This window comes from Haliaeetus albicilla, chromosome 12, assembly GCF_947461875.1.
Source record: "Haliaeetus albicilla chromosome 12, bHalAlb1.1, whole genome shotgun sequence".
Classification (NCBI taxonomy): domain Eukaryota; kingdom Metazoa; phylum Chordata; class Aves; order Accipitriformes; family Accipitridae; genus Haliaeetus; species Haliaeetus albicilla.
Window position 1 is genome coordinate 12936861 of NC_091494.1, and position 22291 is coordinate 12959151.

Below are 22291 nucleotides of genomic sequence, written 5' to 3' on the forward strand. Positions count from 1 at the left end.
TACAGTCTTTTCAGTCAGATTTGTTATTATCTATGCTAATTTACATTCCTGCTGATTTGGCTGGAAAGCTCTACATTTTCATGTAACAATTATATAAATACTGTTCCTCTCCCGTTCTTCACAGTTAACAAATTTAGACCAGTAGTCCAATCAAATGATGGTCATCCAGCTCACTGCATGTCAAAATGCTCTTAAAATACAGCATAGACTTCAATCCTTACTTGGTTTAGAAAAAAAAAAATCGTATTTCATCAAATAGTCAAGACAGAATTTACACAGAAAACTTTCACAGGAAAAATTTAATGCCTTGCTCCAGTCTTGGTAAAGTCTTGAGCAGATGATCATAATTTTGCAAGTCTCAGAGTTAAAATAGCTCGCAGTATTTTCAGAGGAGATCCTCAGGAGCATATTAGAAGTAGAATGAACTTCCTTTTGAAGTCTATGTCAAAACATTTTGATACTTCATCCTGCCCTCTCCTACCATTCACTGAGCACCTCAATCCTCAGGTTCTGTTTTCAGAATTCTGGCTAAAACCAGAGGAATAAAGTATTTTTACTTACTTCAACTTATCAGTTAACATCTTACAACACCATGCATTTCCTTTTATCTATAAATACCACCTTCATCCATTCAACTTAAGTTTAAAGGTAACCTTTGCAAACCATGGTTCAGAATTCCTGAAATACAGATGGACTATTTGGGCACAAAAAAATGCTAAAAGGCATTATGTAATGAACTAAAGCTACATCCCTAAGGGACATTAATATGGCCAGTTGGGATTAGTTTTTCGTGCCTTTCTCTTCAAAAACATACTGTCCAAATATTTGCTGTTATCAGCCACTAGAGGGAGATATGATTACACAAGTACAAAGTTTATCCCTGAAGTATGAGTAGGGTCATCACCTTTTGGGTTCATCCATACACTTCCAATTTAAATGCGTTCTCTTTTAGAGTTTCACTTCATGATCTTAGTTGTTCATAATCATAATTCATTTAGTTATTGATCACATTAACTGTTATTTGGGAACTTGGTTCAGCAAACTCAGTCTCCCAAATTCACTCAAGCATCAAAAACTTCAATCAAAAATACCCTATGCACTGTTAAGACCACAGCTTCTCCATGTATCAGCTGTTTCCATGTCTTTGGTATTCAGGTACAAGACAATTTCTCTCCTTTGCATAATGAAGGGGTGCTTTGTCTGAGGACTGTTTTTATAGGGAGCAGACTTTATTCTCAGGGACCTTCTCTTCAAGGCCTTTCCCACTCTAGAGGTTTTGCACCTCTTCTCTGGGAATAGCTGTTTAAGCAAATGTGTGGGATTATGCCTGTTTACCAATGTGACAGCTGGAGGGTTTTCTTTGCCCTTTTGATGTCTATGAGATCCTTTGCAGTCCCTCATCATGTGCAAAGTAAACAGAGTTTCCTTTTAGAGGTATTAAAACTAATGATGTATTTTTTAATTATTCTTTTTAAAAGAAACACTGAGCAGCTGTTAATGTTTGCAACTTCTGTACCAGTGAAGATTACAGGCTTCCTTCACACAGTAGAGAATTTACCTTTTTGTTAATGGCTTTGATTGCAATTATTTCTTGAATTTTGTGCATAATACAATTCATAATACTGTGTTTGACTTTTTAGAAAGAATGAGCATTTTAAGTTCTCAGGAGTTGAACAGGTTGTGAGTTAAAAAATAGCTTATGTGCAAACAGAGGATGATCTGAGCACAAAGCTGTAGAAGTTTGAGCTTCCCACTTTATTTTGTACATGCTTTGATTACATCAAGCAATTCATGTTCCTGCAAGATACCTGTACCACATCAAAACATCCTTCAATCCATCCTCCAATACAGGCTTCTTTATTTAGTAGTTAAACAGCACAGCTACAGAATAAAGTTCCCTAACAAATTCAGAAACCCATGAAATAATGTAGGAATAAGATTTGGATTATGAGGTCAATATTATTATTTTAAATACAACTCTACTGAGTATACTTAATTTGAACAGACAGTACTGAATTTTAAAATTTGCATTAGACTGGAGATAAAAGCTATCACTTTGTGAAGCCCTGTGACAAGGCGAGTACCTCCTGGGATTGACATTCAATGCAAGAACAGTATTAACCATACAAAATGTAAGTTGTTTGTTTTCCATAGCAGTTACTGTAACCAAAAAAAAAAAAATGCCCTTCATTCATGTTAATAGAACTACAAGAAAATATTCATAATTCGTTTTAGTTCACTAAGACTGGGAGATCAAAACAAGATATAAAAAAATACCCTATTTATATTTAAATAAGTTCACTACTAGATGGCATCATTCCTGCTGGTACTTTGAAGTCAAGGATAAGATTTTTAAGTGTTGGCGGGGCGGGGGGGGCGCGAAGTACTCAAAATCCTGATTCAGGATTGCTATTGGATGTATCACCAATAGTCACTCTATCCCATGACTGAGGAAGTGCAAACCAGTGCCTCAGTCCAACAAAGCAAAATCCATTATAATCTGCTCTATCGCTTTCTGTTTTGAGCAACAAACATGACATTCATCTGCATGCGTTGAGGGAATTGTTCGAAACAGCCCAGTTGCATCTCTCCCTCCCAGCAAAAGTGTGATGGTTATGAGTGAACTTCTTCCAGGTGAACAGAGCCCTCAACTATACCAGGTCTCTATCACAGGTGTGAACAGCCCTCACACTTTGTACACAGAGAAAGGGGGAGCTTTCAGACTAATGCCATCTGCCAGCATAGTTTCAGATACTGGTTCTGGTAATATTGTAAATAAAATATATTAGAGCTTCATTACACAAACAGAATTACAACAGAATTGAAGAAAAAAACCTGTACAGTGATACAAGTCTTTCCTTACAGGCATTTGAAATGACACATTGCACTAGACAACTTCTGAAGAAGCAATATTGACTGCTGTTTCACCCATCCTGCTTCCTTCATAACCCGCTCACAGTTAATGTCAGTAGAAACTTCAGATACGAAGTTACTAAAGAGCTGCTTTCAGGATAAATTTAGCAAGACTCCATGCTGCTGTTCTTCTCTATGACTTGATAAAAATTTATCTAATCAAGCTGCAAAGGCGCAAGATATTTGCTCATATTTAGAAAGCACGTTGACCTGAATGCTCAAGACGTACTGTTCTTTGTGCTAAATTCCAACACTCTCTTGAATGGGGTGTATGTCCTCACCGGCCTTGCACTTTCAGGAGATCTTCCGTTCTCAGTACTTGTACTGTTATGGAGACAAGAAAAAGCTTACAGAGTTAATGTCAAGAGGATCAGACAGCTGGGCTGGAAATGCCACAGCAATGAACTTGTGCCTCGTTACTGATACTGACAGGCTAAAATGAAACTATTCAGTGTATTTGATATGTTCCATATTTCTTTTGTATAATGCCACAAAGAATATTTGATAAAAACCATGGCACATACAAGTTTACATGCAGGCATCTGCTGGAGCTCATATTGGAATGTCCAGCAATACAGTTACTAGGACTAAGGATCCTGCAACAATAAAGGCAGCAATATTACATTTAAGAACACAATTAGTTGTGAAGAGTAATTCCATAAACTCTAAATTGCATAGAGGTAGATTTCTGCATTGAGATAAATCTCAAAAACAGGAAAAATATCAGGTAAGTAGGGCCTGTGGTTATTACATACAGAGGGGCCCCAGAGAGGACAACAAAGATAGCTTTATTTTGGCACCCTGAGTGAACAACACTGTTTTTGAGGTTTCAAAACTCATGCCATTAAAATATGCTCTAGGCTGAACACTGAAATGAGTGTATTTTTTAAATGAGAAGGAAAGTTTAGTTTGTATTGCAGCTTGCTGATTTCATATACTAATTTACATTCCTCAAACTAAATTATTCAATTTGCAGGGCAGTTAAGGTGAACAAGTTTACTTGTTGGTAGTAAAAGTAATGTGCAATGGTCCTCCTTACCTTACTATTTTCCTTTCTGTTTTGCCCTTCCTGTGGTGACTCACTGAGGGGAAGATTCAAGTGCAAGTCCATAGCCTTGCTCCCAGGGCTCAATGCAACCCTGTTGCTGTGTTCAGGGCAGAGAAAGGGAAGGCACAATACCTGGATCTTTACAAAGCCAGGCTACAGAACCACTGGCCACCACAGATCAGAGACAACCATTCCAGTGCAGAAGTGGTAATGTTACCACACTGTTTACTTGGCAATTTTCCACCTCAGGCTAGGATATCTCCAGAAATTGCTGCAGCCCTAAACTGTTACTGTTAGTGTTACCTGCCCTTCAAAGTGGTCTCAGACGCATCTCCCAGAACACAAAGAATAAAGCATGCACGAAGCCAGCACCAACCAGCCTCAGGGCAGAGTTGTCCATTGTCTTCTGCATGGTACCCACAGACACATTTGATCAATATTTCCCATATTTCACAAAGCCAGATCTCTTGACTTCTAGCTTTACTCCCTGCTTAAATCACATTACTGTAAATAAGTACTCCCCAAGGGTTTGCAATATGTTTACATCTTTTAAAAAAAAAACAAACAAAAAACAAACCTACTCCATAAGTCATTGAAGTACACTACACCTAGTAGATGGGCTCTTTTAAACTGAGGAAAATTTTGCAAGACCCCACAATCCACTCTAACAGTTTCTCAGCACAATGGTTTACTAATACAACACCAATGAGGGACATTATGAAGATGTTTCCTATGAACAAGCAGAAAAAGTAAATACCTGTATGGAAGATCACATCCTACACCAGTATCTCTGGTTTCTATATTGGTCTTTGGTTGGGTTTCCATTAAGTAGTCCAATTTATCTTGTAATTCTTTATTCTGGAAAACAGTAATTTTCATCGCAAGTTTATTTTATTTAAATTATGTTAATTAAACAAGGAAACAAAATTGCACATTGGCTTATCCCCACAAGAAATAATGTAGAAGTATTTATTGAAAAAAAAAAGGAATCCTTACTTCTGGGAAAAAATATAAATTAAACCAACAGTTTTATTCAGAAGCTTCTGTTTTAAGTAATTATAATACTGTTACAAAATTGTATGTTAAGAAACATAGCATGAATATTGAGACTTTGTATTACATACATTCCTCATGTGACTGGTGTCGTAAGTTTGATTTCCATACTGAAGAACAGCAAACGCATATAGTAAATATGCATCCAGATAACATCAGGTGACATCGGTTCAAATTTTATTTGGTTTCATAAAATAATCACAATAATGTAAACTTAAAAGGTAATGCCTTACCTCACATTCTAAGAAAGAGATTTTTTCTAAAAGTTGTATTATAAATAATTCCTTTTCTTTTACTTTCTTCCTTAGCATTTCAATCTATGAAGACAAATAAAATAAAGACATTTAGTCTAATGGGGATGGGAAGAGGAGGAAAAAGACCTAGATACCACAGGAAGAACACATGTTTAATTTTACTGTTAAGCAACAATTGAATACCTATACGTATTCACAAGCTGCTTTAATCCAGGGATTAGCTATCATCCCATACAATTAGGATCATTTACATAAAGATGATACACATATACTAACGTGGCTTTTAAGAATTTGTATTTTTCTGGAAAGACAACAGAAAGTCAAACATTGTCATGTAACAAAGCAAACTAGGGAAAACTCCATCTTTGATTCAAAGGCCTTTGCTCTAGTCAATTTTAACAATGTCCAAAAACATGCTGCACATTTGCTAGTTTCTTGAAGGTCTTATTTCTTTGGTTATTTCCTGGCATACCAGACTCCTTGGAAAAAAAGTGCATTTTCATTTTGTATCTAGGAAATGGAAAGAAGTTATTTACAAATGTTCATGAAAATTAAAATAAAGTTAGCTGCACCAGAAGTATTGCATCTTAATACTGTTCCGTATGGAACAGAAGACCATCTGCCTTATATTCTGGGATTTCTGCTGGTCACAGAGCCATACACAACAAGAACTTTTGCATTAAATCTTTCCCTGCTATCAGCACAAGCAGGTATGACCAGAGAAACTGGGTATGACCCAGATTTCATACCAGTCCCTTGCTGCTGGCCCAAAGCTGTTCTGATTGTGTGGTAATGGCTTTTTAAAGTTCCTAAAGCCACAGTTTTCCATTCTTCTGAACCCTTTGCTTAAAGCAAGATTCGCTGTGCGAGGTTCCTACTGTTACCAGCAATAGTCTAACAGATCTGTTGACTGGCTGAGAGGTCAGTTCCTTTCAGTAAACCGCATTTAGGAGACAACAGCATCTTGTGCAAACAAACTGAATCTTCTCCTTGGACCAAAGGAAAAGTCACTTGTTATTCTCTCTCAACCTCTGCTGATTACACCTACTAAAATAGCAGCTAATAAAAAGAGCAAAACAAAACAATAGCTAAATAACAACTTCAGTTGTTACTGCTTCCCCAGGAGGCAGTTCAGGTTATTATTCTTAGACAGCTGTAGACATACATCACTTTGCAAGCACAGAAGACAAGGTACTTCCTATATCTGTAGTTACAGTCTACTTCAGATGCAGAAAGCAGTATTAAAAACATGTATCTTCCAAGGAGAATCACCAGAAGTGCACTGAAAGATCAGTCTGAAGGAGAAATCAGATTCTGCATCATGTTAGTGTTCAGGTAGGAACTGGGAGAAGACAGATTTCCCACTGTTCTGTGCTCATGCAAGTCTTGTCCTGCAGCAACACCAATGAAAGCTGATAGCAGTGCTCCCAGTGTTAAATGGTGTCAGGTCAATAATTTTTCCAATTAAATTTCAATTCACCTTTCTTCAATAAGCCATTTCAGGTCAGACAACATGAAAGTCAAAAACTCTATTTTCCCCCTATTAAGTCCATGGGAATGTGTCTGTCAGCTGAGTTGCTTCAACATCGTTAGCTAAGCCCCTCTCCATGCTAGCTCTCTTTAAATAGGCAGTGCCCAACCAACAACTTCTGCTTTACCGAACAGTGCATTATCTAAGGCAATTGTCTCCACAATTCATTAAAGTAAATTGAAGATATAAAAACTTTCCAATCTTAAGCCTGAAAGCAGAATCAGAAGTAAACCAAGCTAGTAAATGGATGGTCCGCATCACAAATGGAATGCTAGAGTCTGCCATGCAGTGCTTTTAGTAAAGTCTCTATTACTGTATATATAAAAAAGTGCACCCCTTAGAGCTATATTAGATGAGGAAAGAAAGATATTCAAACTGCCATTTCAGCACTAGAAAAGTGTGTATCCTGCACATTCCTTCACATTTTTGGGCTACATGCCAACAGTGAAAAAAAAACCCCACATCTATGCCTATAGCTTTTTTATCGCCAGAAAACTGTAAAAATACCTATGCATAATAAAAAAATAGGTATTTTCTATAAAACTTCACATTAAGTGAGATAGCTTTATTTTGTCAGGTTATTGATTGGCTGTGGAAAAAAAAGTAAAAAGTATTTGTTAGTAAAAATTTAGTGGACTTTTACTAAAGTGAATTCATTTTGTAGAACAGCCAAACTGAAATCAAGGAAAGCTCAGAATACATTAGTTTTTCCTGGCAGTCATTATGTTACATCGATATGCAAGAAAGACCATTTCTAAATACATGGGTCAAATTTTCCATGCACTCTCACCAGTCACTTTTTAACTCTCTATCTTAAAATCGATTTTGTGAGAGAACATTAACAAACCCCTTCAAAACCACCAGTGTAAAACTTTTCAGCATGTCTGGAAACAATGATTAGTAGAAATATTCACATCCTGCTAAAAGAGAATGATAAAATGCTCAAAGGTACAATAATCAAAACAACAGTAGTACTATCACCCTCCCAAAATTTACTGCTAGGTATTATAAAACATTTCAATCAAAATGTACAGAACTATGAAAAAAAATGAAGCAAAACAAATGCATAAATTAAACTAAAAAAATGAAAAATTATAAAACCAACTTAACTTTAACTTTGGTCTCCATGATCTTCAGTTATCACATCTCATTGACACAATGATCAGTTATTACTTGGAAATGCTAACATGTAAACCCCATACAGGAAGTGTTTTCAGCTGAAGAGTTACAGAATATGAGTGCTATCATCATCCATCTTTCTCAAAAGCAGGTTTGTGGTTTTTTTTCTTTTAAGGTGCATGTAAAAACTATCCATGTTATCTAAAGCTATTATCATTTCAGTTTTCAAATCACAGAAACACAAAGCTTGTAGCATTTTCAGAAAATCTTAGAACATATTTTGATCTTCATATTTAATTACAACTTTATTTAGTAGTATGACTAAATTAAGGCAGCTATATCTTCACTGGTTCAATAGCTTCAGTCCTGCCAATAAATTCCATTTCAGAAAAGATAAACTGTTCTTTTAGGACTTTCAAGTGGGTCTTCTCTATTAATATTCTGTTCTCCTACTATGCATACAAGGAAATAATTTTAAGACCAGTAATCAGTATGACACAAAGATGACTGAAGCCAAGCGCAGCTATGTGATCAGGGGGGGTTTTGCCCTGACAGGTATCCATTCTTGTTATTGAAGATAATATACTTCAGCTGCTGCCTATTCCATTTTTTAGATCAAACACAAAACATTTCTGTTTCCAAATAAGATCGAATTATCTGTTATCCAAAAGCAAGACCAAACTCTTGTGTTTCATAGCCATTTACCTTGATAAATTCACTATATGATACAAAGGGTCTAAGATGTGAAATAAGCTATGATTGTAACCCTTATGTTTACCAGTATTATGTACAAATAGATTTAGCGTAAGTTAAAATCAGACTTTTAATTGTTTATTCTTCACATTGGCTACAGAGACACGAACTCCCTAAGGATGTTTTTGAGTTATTTTAACGAGAATAGTCTGAAGGCAAAAATGAGCATGGACAGCTTAAAATCTAAAAATCCAACAGAGAATACAAAGACGAAGACCTCAGCTTCCTCCCCTTCCCAAACATAAACCTCAACTCCAGAAAGACATTTTGTCATTAAGACATTTTGTCATTTGGCAGGAATGTTAGTGTTTTTCCTTTTTTTTTTTTTTTGGTGAGAATCTGCTAAGGACTGGCAAACTGAACTATACACAACAGTACTCCCTGCCTCATTTTAACATGTTTACATAGTACCAGTCAGAAGCCATTAAATCTATCCACTTTGTCCCTCTGAAGAATTATGCCAGAATTTTAAAATATGCCTTCTCTTCTACAGTATAGAGAAGAGACAATGTGGTACTATATCATCACATGCACAAAGTCTTAGTCTAGCAGTAAAACAGAATGGAATGATTAGACCATGCAGATTACAGATATGATAAGGGTAACATATAAAACCTCTTGGTGGATCTTCAGAACATTATGAACTCAAAGACACAGCCCACACAGACCAAATACATTCCAGGAAAAATAAATTCAGCAGTAGTGAAAATGAGAGGCTGTTTCAGCACCAGGAAAAAAATCCTGTAGTCCCTGCTCCTCACATGCAGCAGAGCTACCCTTTGAGGCTGCTGCAGAAGGAAAGCACGGCCAGAACGTAGCAGGGCACCTGTATTACTTCATACAGGCATGCTGCACCCCCAAACAAACGGCCAACTAGTTGTCTCAGCAGCTACTGGAGTCCAAGGGCTGAAACAATTTCCAAAGTTATGACACACCTTTAAACCTACCCACAAACCAGACATAGATGACACATCCCACCAGAGTGGTTTACTACAAAAAAAGTTTATTTACTGAACAAGGACTTGAGTACACATCATCTTATGCCATTAGGACCAGGAGTGAGCAAACCTGATTTGATTAACCCTTGAGGGAATATGTCCCAGGAAACCAGGAAAACCAGGAATAACTTTAGGGGATTACATTAATATATTACTATATTAAATAAAATGCAGCCTTAATTCAATACATTTATATGTCACATTGCATAAAGTAAAAGTGATGGTTTCCTTTGAGAGAGGAATGTAACAAGAACACTGGGTCATAATGCTGATATTGGGTAAAAGCACTTCAAAAATAAAATTCATGCCTTGCTACTTAATATCATTTTGATTTTTCCATGAAAGTGTTAGTTATGGTGAACTAAGATAAGATGGTAACACTTACAGCACCATAAACCTGTATTGCACAAACCCAAGTCTTCAGAGTGTTTTTGTTTCAAGGAGTTGCATAAAGCAAGAGAATGACTAGCAGGTGACAGAGCCATAGATTTTGGCTTTTGGTTGAATATAAGGTAAGGAGGAGAGGAGAAGCAAGATAGGTCAAACACAATACTGAACTGAGGGCCCAAGTGGCGGCCAGAATAGTCTAGGGTCAGAAACAAATCAGTGCAAGTCAAAGACTCTCAACTTCCACAGACTGACTCTTGGATCTGAGTCACTTCTGGACTGACTCCAGGACAAACTTATCACCAAGATGTTCCTACATTTTCTTTGCTCAATGCCCAATGCCTATAATCTACCTCATCCTTGCTCTGTCTGCAGACTTTAGCATTTCAGCTCACTGCCAACTCAGCAATTTGTTGCCAAATCTGGTTTTTGCACAACTATCCTCTCAGATTTCTCCATCATTTTCTACAAGCACTATTCAGGTACATCCTTCAGCCTCTCCTCTTCCAACCTTCTCTGGAAATGCCCAGACAGACCTTCCCTAGCACTTACCTCTTGACCTGACTTGCATTGTTAGACTGACTAGCTGTTCTTTTCCCTCCATGTTTCTACCAGTGTTTTTACAACCTTCATGTCCACATTAAGCAGTCAAACAAAACTGGCAACCTACTTAGCAATATCATTTTACATTAATGACACTCATTCCTTTCAAAACAGTTCTGCCAACAGCAAAAATGTGAATTTAGCAACCCTGGGTGATACCATCACCCTTTTTCCTATCACTTCATTCTCTCTTGCCTCCCCCACCCCACTGTATTCATTGCTCCTGCTTTTCCTTCTCCCTTGGGAGACATCTGACCATTCCAAAACTGGGAAGGGAAGAGCTACAAGGCCCAAGCTACGGTTTGTAATTTATCTGGTCTGCCAGCAAGTGAGGGGCATCACGTGCTCTTAGGCATCCCAGGGCCTGGGGAGCAATCCCCCCAGTGCTGTAAGAACTAGGAAAGATGAATTCCCTGGCCTGGTCACTCAGTACACACATGCTGCTCAGGAGCTCTGTATCTGGCAACAGGCCAATGCGGTGGGGTGCACGTGAGCTCAGCCCTGCGGCCACCCCTCTTCAATCCCCAGCATTTGGCTGTCAGGCAGAGGAAGGGCACCTGATTTCTCCCCGTCATGGCAGGATCCTGGAAGTTCCCTGCAGATTGTGCTGGGTGTGCAGCTTGCATTTCACATAACCCACTGCAATTTCTAATGATCTGAATCAGCACGTAAGGCCCCACATGCAATGTGAATCATCCTGGATTTATCCATTGGCTCAGGATTAATATGGCCACAGCACTTCTTTTCAAGCGCTCTCCTCCTTGATTCAGTCCTATGGCTGTTAGCAACTCTATGTTTTTGCCTCCTTCTGAAACCTTGAGGTCATTTCTCTCAAACTCCCTCAACCCCCAGATTGTCACCTTATCTTGTAGCAACTCCCAGAAAATTAAATTCTTATTGTCCATCCCATCAATGAAGATCTGTTTCTTTCTCAGTACCGCACCTTGTAGAGTCTTCAATGCATTTCCTCAAATACTAAACAAAATTGCCCTGCTACTTGAATGGACTGTGTAAATACTTTCTAGTAAGAGCTGAACTTCCGAATTTCTCTTGCTCCACCAAGCAACTAAACTTTGCTTCAGTAAGATGGAAAGCTAGATGTACGAGTCAACAGCGTTAAATTGATCTCATGGTGTTGTGGTTTAACCCCAGCCAGCAACTAAGCACCATGCAGCTGCTCACTCACTCCCCCCCGCCCAGTAGGATGGGGGAGAAAAATCGGGAAAAGAAGTAAAACTTGTGGGTTGAGATAAGAACAGTTTAATAGAATATAAAAAGAAGAAACTAATAATGACAATGATAACACTAATAAAATGACAGTAGTAATAATAAAAGGATTGGAATATACAAATGATGCACAGTGCAATTGCTCACCACCTGCTGATCGACACCCAGTTAGTCCCCAAGCCGCAATCCCCCTGCCCCCACTCCCCCCAGTTTATATACTAGATGTGACGTCCCATGGTATGGAATACCCCCCTGGCCACTTTGGGTCAGCTGCCCTGGCTGTGTCCTGTGCCAACTTCTTGTGCCCCTCCAGCTTTCTCACTGGCTGGGCATCAGAAGCTGAAAAATCCTTGACTTTAGACTAAACATTACTTAGCGACAACCAAAAACATCAGTGTTATCAACATTCTTCGCATACTGAACTCAAAACATAGCACTGTACCAGCTACTAGGAAGACAATTAACTCTATCCCAGCTGAAACCAGGACACATGGATAGAACACCTAAGAAGAACAGTCAAGAGAATTGCAAGACCTAAAAGAAAGAGCCTCTAAAAAAATGCTGGAGATGCGAGTAGTGATATTAGAAGGGAAGTCAACAGAATTACAAAGTGATTAAAGCAGAAGGAAAAAGCATCTTAAGAGAAAGTTAAAGTTCTGTCCAATTGCAGAGCCTTTATAAAGAAAGTCTGAAATAGCAAACGTTATTTTATTCTGTGTACTCAGACACAGTTCTAGAGGCTTGAAATATACAGTGATCTATTGCATTGGAACAGATCCAGCTGTTAGGTAAATTCAGTCAATATTTACCACTTGATATTGTCATCCATTAGTTTAAAATATTTATCAGAACATGACAGTGTTAATATATTTAAGTATTATATATTATTCAAGCATCGTGTATTTTCCTTATTCATCTACCATTAATGGATTAGGCATCTGTAACACTGATAAAAAGACATGAACAAACTGGTCATAAATATGTCGAAACACAGGACAAACACATACTATATGATACAAAACAAGACATTGCAACATCAGCCTGAACTCTCAGGCTGTAATTGCTGTACAAGAACAAGATTTGACTCAGTCCAATATTTCACTGGACCTTAAGTGGTATTTATCAGAGGCTAGACAAGTGTTGAAATTTTTTCAGGGAACATAATACAGTAAATAGGAACGAGCACCTTCGCCTTTCAATCCTCCTTAAATCACTTGAGCGATCCCTCAATACTTTTTGTATTTTAAAACTCGTATTTACAGAAAAAGTAACAGCTGATTGATTTAAGTCAATGCACCACCTCTGAGACCTTCCTAAACTAATGAGCTGTATGAACACATTACACCAGTCTTTGATGTACATCTATTGCTAACGCAGGCCTGCAGGGCCTAGATGTCCTAATGAGTTATAGACATTGGCACATTGTCTAACAGTTCAACACACCTTATCAAGAGCTACCTTAGTAATGTCCAAGTTTTCTAATTGAAAAATGACTTGGCCAGGCAATTCCCACCTGAAAGAGCTGATGCTATGCATGTATAAACACTCTCACCCAACACCAGCAGTGATTATACTTCTGCCAATAGATAAGCAATGTACTGCATTGCTCAAGTCCACTGAGGTATGCCAAATACTTGAACTGGGGGGTTGGCAAGTTATTTATGTTCTGCTGTTTATCTTCTTCCTCCAAGCTCCCAAGGTGGGTTTCTCTTCCTACATTTTTTTGTTGTGTGTTTTGATGCTGTTTTGTTTTTACTGTAGGTACTATGCAATGCAGATTTCGGTTAATAAAAATTTGGCATCTGTCTGTGGCTGGTAATTCCATCTTCTCTTCCTCTATGCTTCTGTGTGGCTTTTTACTTGACCTAAAATTGAAACTGTACTTCCATATTAAAACTGGGATATTTTGCTTTATATCTGGAGTTGGAGTATCTTGACACAGAAGTTTTCAGCTGGTTATTAAGTCTTTCGTGGAAAAATTTCTTCTTTATTCCCCATTTGTGCAATACAAAGTATCTTCTGTATTTGGGATATCATTTGCTCATTAGCACTTTGTCCTTTCATGCAAGTATCTTCCACAACAGAAGAGGATACAGCTTCTCACTGGTGTTTGGTCACCATTTATTATCCAACGAATCTGAGACTAAAGCTGGAGAACAGCTCATGGGCCATGACCTAGAGACAGTTCAATTCAGTAGTTAGGGGAATTTCATGTGAAATGTGAGTTCTGTAGATAATTTCTTGGCATGGAATAAAATATCCTTTTCTCATCTCAGTCCTCTTCAGAACAACTCCCTATAGCTGCATGAACCCACTCGCCTTGCTTACAAAATGTAAATGCTTATTTCCTTCCCTCTCCTGCTTCTCAACAATGAAACAGTAATACATATAAAATAAACTTATTGTGCCATGAAACTGCAATCCATTTCAATGTCAATTGCACAAATCTCAAAAGTAAAACTCTCTTAAATCTCTCCAGGTTTTAAATTGAGATCAAGCCAGGAAATACTGCTGATGATTTAAAAATCAATGTTTTGTATTTCATTTGAAGACTTTTAGCTTTATCTTACACTAAACTCTCTCCCGTCTCCTACACTGGCACAGACAGGATAAACTGACCATATCGAACAGATAACTTAAAAGACAAGCTTTCAGCCCTCTCGCAGAACAGCAGCAATGTCAACCCTGAAAGAAACAATGTGGTAGCAGCTTCCCATGCCCTCCCATAGTGCCTCTGTGCCTGCATCTGGCTGCCCAATTCAGTCTCTGCATTGGAAACTCCTTAGTGGAAGGCCCTGAAGTTTGCATGCTTCCACCTTCCATGCTGTGAGTCTCCCTGCAAATTCTTCCTCTGATCAAACTGGCTTTTTCCTGGATTGTCTTTGAAAGTCTCTCGCTGCCCAGCCGTACTTTAAGATGGCTACAAAGGCAAGGGCTAAAAACAAATAAACAAAAAAGCTAGTCAAGTCTACCATTACTAATGTTCACTGACTTCACCACTGAGCTCTAGGTGACCCACTCTGCCCACCTGTCTCTTCTCACTCTGTTTTTTGAAAGCCTGATATGTACAAATAGTATGAGAAAAGGGCTAGGTTTCTACACACCTGCCAAATGCAGGTCCTGCTCTTTCAACTGCCAGCACTTCATGTAAAATGTACTGCACTAAGCTGGGAACAAATAGGTTTATTTAACAAACAAGTTCAACACAGGGATAAATCTGTCAGCCTTAAATAAGCTGCAATCTCTCTCTAATGAGAACATGAGGCTTTAAGACTATGCAGGATAACTTTCTGATCAGCTGGTGCTCTAATGGGCTGAGATCTTAGCTATCACAGCAGAGAATCCCTACGAGGCTGAAAAATGTGTGTGTGTCTGTGATCTAGCACACAGAGATGTTGAAGGTCACCGACTCCAGCAAATGCCCATTTTATTTCTTCCATTTATTTTCTTCTGAAAGTTGTTTTCCATGCTCCTATTTAATTTATGACTGGTCTGACTAGGTCAAGTTGAAAAAGGTTCTATTAATGCCTGAGATAGAAGTATTTCTTTTCAGAGGAAAAAAATATAGAAGCAAATGGTTTCTTCGCTAAGGAGTATAAACACACTGAACTGTGATTGTCCTCTGCCTGGCCTAAATTCCATAGGTCATGTATCTACTGCGTTCAGTACCAACAAGGTGGGTCCTATGAAAACGAAGGCTTTAATACTCTTTTTCTCCATGGCCTCTTACATTTGTTCCTTCTCTGCCAGCATCCCCTTTCATGCATGCCTAGATTAGGACTGACCACAGCCTCCTAACACATTTTTAAATGCCATCAAAACAGCACTGGAGGTGTTAGAGCTACCTACTGCATTACAAAACTCCACTATAAAGCTTCTCTTTCACTTCCTCCTGACTGCTTGCTGTTCTTTTACAGAATGCCCTGTATCTGTCACTTGCAAATGATTCACTAATTTTCCCTAAAAAGGCCTGAAGAGCAATCTATTTTGTGATTTTTCAGCCAGCAGATTCATCATTGAGTACTTGTTCGATTTTGACAGTTCTCCATATGAGTTTGAAGCAGCATATCTTGTTTGTTCAACACCCCTTTGAAATGATGTTCATTTCTGTAGCTGCACTTTGTCTAAATTGGAGATGAAACCCGTTGTGGTTTACACTGAAAGAATAAACCCCTCATTTATACTTCAGATCTGTGTCCGAATATACCAAGATTAACACTAAATAAAGTTCATCCTGTAGTCAAGCAAGTATAGGCTTAGCCATCATTCTCACCTAGTTCATACAGTATCTTTGTTTCAGCTTCTAACAAAAGCACTGTTCATAATTTTGACTATTCACTTTCTTTCCACTTCTCAGTTTCCCAGGTTGGCCTGTTCTCAGTCTATTCTCATGCAACAAAGAAGCTAAGCATTTCAGAAAGCAGGCTTTCTAGCTGCTTTGTTCATTCTGTCTTTCTCAATTATATGATTTAAATGCAAGTTATTGATCATTATAATACCCTCATAAACCCTAAGATGGAATGTTACTTTACAGATACCAGCCATGAAAGTATTGCAATAACGAGTAACACGGCAGGTTTTCATAACGCTTTTCTAAATATCCCTAGCTGTTACAGTCTGCGTTCGGTTAAATTTAATGTAGTGAGGACTTGCATTCAAATATGCAATGAACACATTTTCTGGGACTTAAATAGTAGTGCAATTACAAAATCTTCTCTATTTACTCTAGAAAGTAAGTTTAGTACTGCTGCTCACTAGTTTTTAACTTAACTCGAGAACAGACTCTTCAGATAGCATTCCTTTTCAACAGCCTACCTTTTAAGAAGTATTTTTGTTGCTGATTTTTCAGCTTCTGGCATAGTTAGTAAGTGTTGCTTAAAGTGAGCCTAAAAATACTTTTCTAATATTTACGTAGAGAAGAGCACAAAATCATGCAAACTACCACATGTATGGATAGCTCAGGGCATACACATCTGCAATGCTTTTTATCTTCCCCCATGGTGGACAGCTACTCTTCTCTGTACTATTAAAGCTGCTATTTTTAGGCCTTTATTTAAAAGAATCCAGTTTAAAATAGTGCACGCCAACTATATCATAGATATTTCCTCAAACACAGTGCAAACATAAACCACAGATAGCATAAAATTAAAAAAGCATTAAGTGCCTAATGTATTTGGTACCATCTGACCTGATCAAACCTCTGTTACAGGAGTCTTTAGTTAGCTCACTAATGAAAATACAGATGTAGCTACAGGTGTTCATGCAGTTCTCAAGGAAACTGAATTAAAAGAAAAATTAAGACACACAGGGACCAAATGAGAGAGCAAAAACATATTCCCTATGGATACATGGCAGTCAAGAATTTGTACAGAGATTTAATTGATTTTGAAAAGCAGGTAGTCAGACATCAATAAAAAGTAGACATATTGACAGGTAAGTAGTGAGTTGGTCACCTAACATTCTACTTGTTAAACAGGATAACCAAAAGATCTAGAAGGGCTTTCTATGTATATGAAGGTACCAGCACACATACATTACAAGGAATCAGCAAGCTAAACTCACTCATTAAACCTAATATTTATGAAATAATAATCATGATCCAAGCTTTATACGTGTTTTTGCAAAAATACCCCATGGAACTGATAGTATTTGTTATACCAATGCAGCCCACTAGAGGTCAGGTTACATTGAGCAGTTTAAAATAAATTTAGTAATAAAGGACAAAGTTTAGCCCACCATCCTCTTACATATTACTAGAATCATCTGGGTTGCCACATGAATCACAAAGTGACAAGTCCTTTAGAACTTTTGGTTAAAACAAAAAGAAGCTCATAGTATGACGGTTGGCTTGGAGAGATACAAAACAGATTAAAGAATTGTTCCCATAATCCATTAATTAGATGGACTGGATTATTAGATTGGAGAAGTTTTCCTTAATAGAATACCACGGTATAAAGATTGTTAGCTCGGTTTTAGACTACCTGCTATGATGCTTGAAAATAGTGAAAATGGCAAGCTGAACTAGAAACAAAACCTCAAGACTTCATACCAGTCTTCTATACTGATGATATGACAGAAGAACTTTAATGCAAAGAGATACTTTTGCATCCCTCTGTGTAAAAGACACTTACTATCACACATCTGATCATACAGCAGGACTACATCAGAATCTTACAAAACAAAACAGATGTAGGTAAATATATATATATAAGTATAGGAGATATATAGATACATATATAGGAGAGAGAGATATATATAAATACCACCTTGATAAAAAAATGGAAAAACCCCATGTCTAATCAGAAATCCTGTAAGAGCACATTGTGAATGCAGAAAGAATGCCTTAGGTTAGAATGGTTTACAAACATTTGATTTTGTGAATGTGTGATGTCCAAATACAAATAAAAGATATTTCATGAATGCCTATCCTCTGTGCAATAGAAAGGCTTAGTGTAAAAGTGCTGTCAGTCTGCTTTGTAAAGCTCCAATTTAAACTTAATTTACCTATTTCCTGTGTCATTCTTTCATCCACTTGGAGAAACAGAAATGTTTGTCATCACAACCTTCTGACTGCTAAACACTTTCCTGGCACGTAGGAAGCCTGTAATCTAAAGCAGCTTTCCAGCAGAACGCCACTTAAATTTTACAGGAAATTATATCAGCCAAGGTGATGTCCCAAGACCAGGGTGAAAAAGATGAATGGTGAAAAACTGTGTTTGCCTGCCTATTTCTGTGATGAACCACATTAAAAAAGAAAAAAAAAGGGGGGGGGGGGCAGTTTTTGCCTTCCACTTCTGTACAGTAAGGAGACCCTTAATGACTAGTCTGCGTTGTTTCTGCAGTTACCCTCTGAATGCTTCAAATTAAGTTGCACATTGTATGTTTTATTTCCTTGACTACGATGAGGAGTTCCAGAATTAGTGTCAGCCTAAAGATCACAGTATATAACCCACAGCCACTGGATTAAAATGCTTTCACCTAGTCTTTCTGCTTCAATAGCTCCAGATGCTTCCATTGTGTTTGTAACTAAGGTGGCATAAGGAAACTGCACACAGAACAGAGCTTTCTTTCGATTATGTACTAAAAGAATCAGTGTTCCCAAAAGACTCAGAATTGTTTTACTAGATCTCACCTCCTCAACCATGTGCTTGACTTTCTTCTGTTGGCAGTGGACCATATCATCCAGATGTTTGATTCGCTCTCTTAGACTAGCTGCTACCTCCTCCAAATGCTGTGACCTAGCAAAACATGGAAGAATTTAAGCATCTAAGTGGGGAGCTATGCAGTATAAGCAAAACAAGAACAACCCACACAATCCCACCATAAATCAGGAAGACTAGGTCAAGAGGTAGGCAAATCAAATTCCACTGACAGATGTCAATTTGTCCAAAGTATATTTTCATGGTAGTCTTTTAGACAAAGTGGTTGTCTCCACCCAAGTCAACTCACCTTTCTCTTGCATACTGGCATGCTTACTCAGAGCCTGAAGTGCTGACAGTTAAACAATGTGACAACGCTCATCTCCTTAAGATGTCTGTTTTTCCTTGAAGTGAAAGGGATTTAGACAACTAGATCTTTATCACCAGAAAGACACATTTATCTTGACTTATTACCACCTGCAAACTTTTTGGAAATATATACTAAATAAAAGCCAGGAAGCACATCTGCTGACATCCTTTTAAAAGCTCTCCTACTACAGGAAAGCCTTGAGTCAAGGATTTGGCATAGTTGCCAACAGCAACAGAATGCTAACTGGAGTAGTATTAACTCATCAACAGTCAGCAGGAATTGTTCTGGATGTTTTAAGTTTGTATGTACGACTCTTTAGATAAGCAGATTTAAAGAAATGCAGAATCTAACACAGAAATTGAAAAACCATCCTGCCACAAGATGGTTTGACAGCTTGCCAGAAAAGTAGTTTTAGAATATGCAAAGAAACAGGAGGGAAGCTTGTTAATAAGTTTTTGGCATGTTGGCCGTGGGAGCCTCCATTTTAATCTGAAGGTACAATTCTTGAAATTCTTCAAAGAAAGCAATTGCTTGCTTAGAAAATAAACTTCTGTACTCCTAGGTTCAGGACCGGACAGAATTTGAGAAGTGGAGGAAGGGAATCAAACCAAAAAGGCTCTTTTCATCTTGGTCTGTGCACAACAGAAGAAACTGTTGAAGTTGCAAACAGAACAACCATTCTAAGGCAAAGCAGCAGATGGCAAACTGTATGACATGATTCCAATGAATGACTGAATTGTATGCTGTTTCCCCGCCAGAAAGAGTCTCTAGCAGTGAAGTACTCTACAGAACTGTAACTGCAGCACTTTGACAAGGACTCAAAAAATCAAGGCATTGCTGCAGGTTTTTCAATCCTGCATATTAAGATCTCACAAACCCGCAATTTACATTTTGATTGCGATTGTAACACATATGTGGTCTCTCATTGAAAGATTCAGAATTTTAAGCACTGATAGCAATGGAACAGAGGTCCTTCCTCAGGTGGAGCTCAAGTGTCTGGCTGGGTACAAACAGGTAAAGAAAACTTAGGAACATCTGAACACAGATTCATTGCTTGTATTGTATAGATTACAGGTGTGTGCTTGCTTGCATTGCACAAACTCCTGTCTGAATATTGCCTTTACCCTTTTTACTGCAGCATAACTTTTCATGCTGAGTGGACAGGGCAGGATTCACTGAAGTGAGAAGAGTGTCTGTTATCCAAAGGTAAAGGAAGAAAGCAATTATCTTTCATCTCCATATTCTATGTTTTATGTGGCATCGATTCACTTCAAATTATTATTTTAACAGGCTGTTGTGAAAAGCTGTTATTACCCTGAAACTGGATAAGCTGGTCTCAGATCAATACAATTAGCAATGAGAAGGTCTCAGCAGGGACCTCCCTTTATGATTATGCTTCCTAAAGAACAGTGGGATACCAAAACCTTAAAACTGAATTTCTGGGTGCCACAGAAATATAAGTAGTAATCAAGTACAATTTTTCAGTTTCTGCTTATAAATCATCTTTACCCACTCAAGTAGTGTCATATAAACCTTTGAGTGGCAGATGCAATTTTCACTCCAATGGCAGTTACACTATTTCAGTGCTGGATAGACTTCTCTTCAAACTTTGTCTCTGGCTTTGCTTGAAGCTTTCTTCTGCCTGGTCATGGTGCTCTGTCAGTCTCAAAGAAGTAGTAATGGATGCACATGCCACCTGTGGGCAGAAACAGCACATCCAGGTGCCACCACACCACCAGACCTTTCTTCCAAGCCTCATGCTTTTGAGGACAACCATTCACAGAGGTCTCACTGCCAAAAACATGACCCTCACTTTCCCCAAATAACTTCATAGCTTATTTCTGCACTGTGATGCTACATGACAAATTTCTTCCACACCTTCATTTTGTTCATGTGCATATGTTAATGTGTACCTCATGTGTAGACCTGCACCTCCAAGCCTCGAATATATTCCCCTGCTTTCCCTCTTTTATACAAGAAAAGAGGCCTCTGGCAGTTAAATGAAAAACTCTTGCTCTCTTCAAGAGTTCTTTTCAAAGGGGATGTCTTACAGCTTAATACAGGATACAGACTGTCTTTTCTTTTAGAACTGTGTTGAGCAGTTCTCTCTAGAAGGAGATAATCAAAGTATTCATAGTGAGAATCATACTGTGCTGAATTTGGGAATGCAGATTTAAGAAAAATGCAATCCACAAATACATCACAACTTGTTCCACCTAAAATGTACTCTGCATACTTGCTAACAACTTTTCAAGAAAGATGCACGAAAGTGGTTTTTGTTGCAAAAATTAATCCTCTTGATATTTTGTATGTAAATAAACTTATATTCAGATGGACAACCCCTACCAGACTGCAGTTTTAAAATTAGAAAAAATAAAATTCAGATGTCTTCAAAACCAACTTACCAAACCAATCTACCCCTAACGTTTCCTAGCAATACTAGAATTTCCACAGACAAGACATATCTCACCTTTCACTGTCACAGTTGTTTTCAGATTTTGCTCCAGATATTTGTCTTTCATTTAGTTCAAGTTGTTTTTGCAGCTGGTGACGTTCCTAAACAAGAAATGTTATCCTTCAGTTCTCTGTATGTCAAAATGTAAAGGCTTCACAAAGCATATTTCATTGCAATTCCAAAGATCATTTGTGAAATTAAAATAGAAACTGATTAAACAAAATTAATGCATTTCCTGTAGCCAAGGAGCACAGAATGCATAATAATAAAATCAAATTCCCAGCTATGCATGGAAAAAAAGACCAGTTTTCAATTTCCTATTTGAAGATGTATGGTTGTACTTGAAACTGAATTTTTTTAATAAAAAGATGAGTCATCACAATCTTTACATAAATGTCAAATTTTCCATGTTATTCCTCCAAAAAGATCTCTCAATCCAAG

General features: G+C 37.9%; 1 protein-coding gene across 3 annotated transcripts in view; it reads right to left on the bottom strand.

The window, feature by feature from the left end:
• MYZAP (myocardial zonula adherens protein) overlaps nt 1-22291 on the bottom strand; it is a 79516-nt gene that overhangs the window by 11560 nt on the left and 45665 nt on the right. For 2 of the 3 annotated variants that reach the window (XM_069798132.1, XM_069798130.1), the window contains exons 9-13: nt 21866-21951; nt 19019-19124; nt 5248-5331; nt 4719-4819; nt 2408-3237 (exon numbers count right to left, since the gene is read on the bottom strand). In XM_069798132.1, coding sequence (XP_069654233.1) covers nt 3132-3237; nt 4719-4819; nt 5248-5331; nt 19019-19124; nt 21866-21951 — 483 coding nt within the window. In that variant the 3' untranslated portion in view covers nt 2408-3131. Of the gene's footprint in view, nt 1-2407; nt 3238-4718; nt 4820-5247; nt 5332-19018; nt 19125-21865; nt 21952-22291 lie in introns of those variants that run through there. The other variant, XM_069798133.1, reaches the window with a different exon arrangement.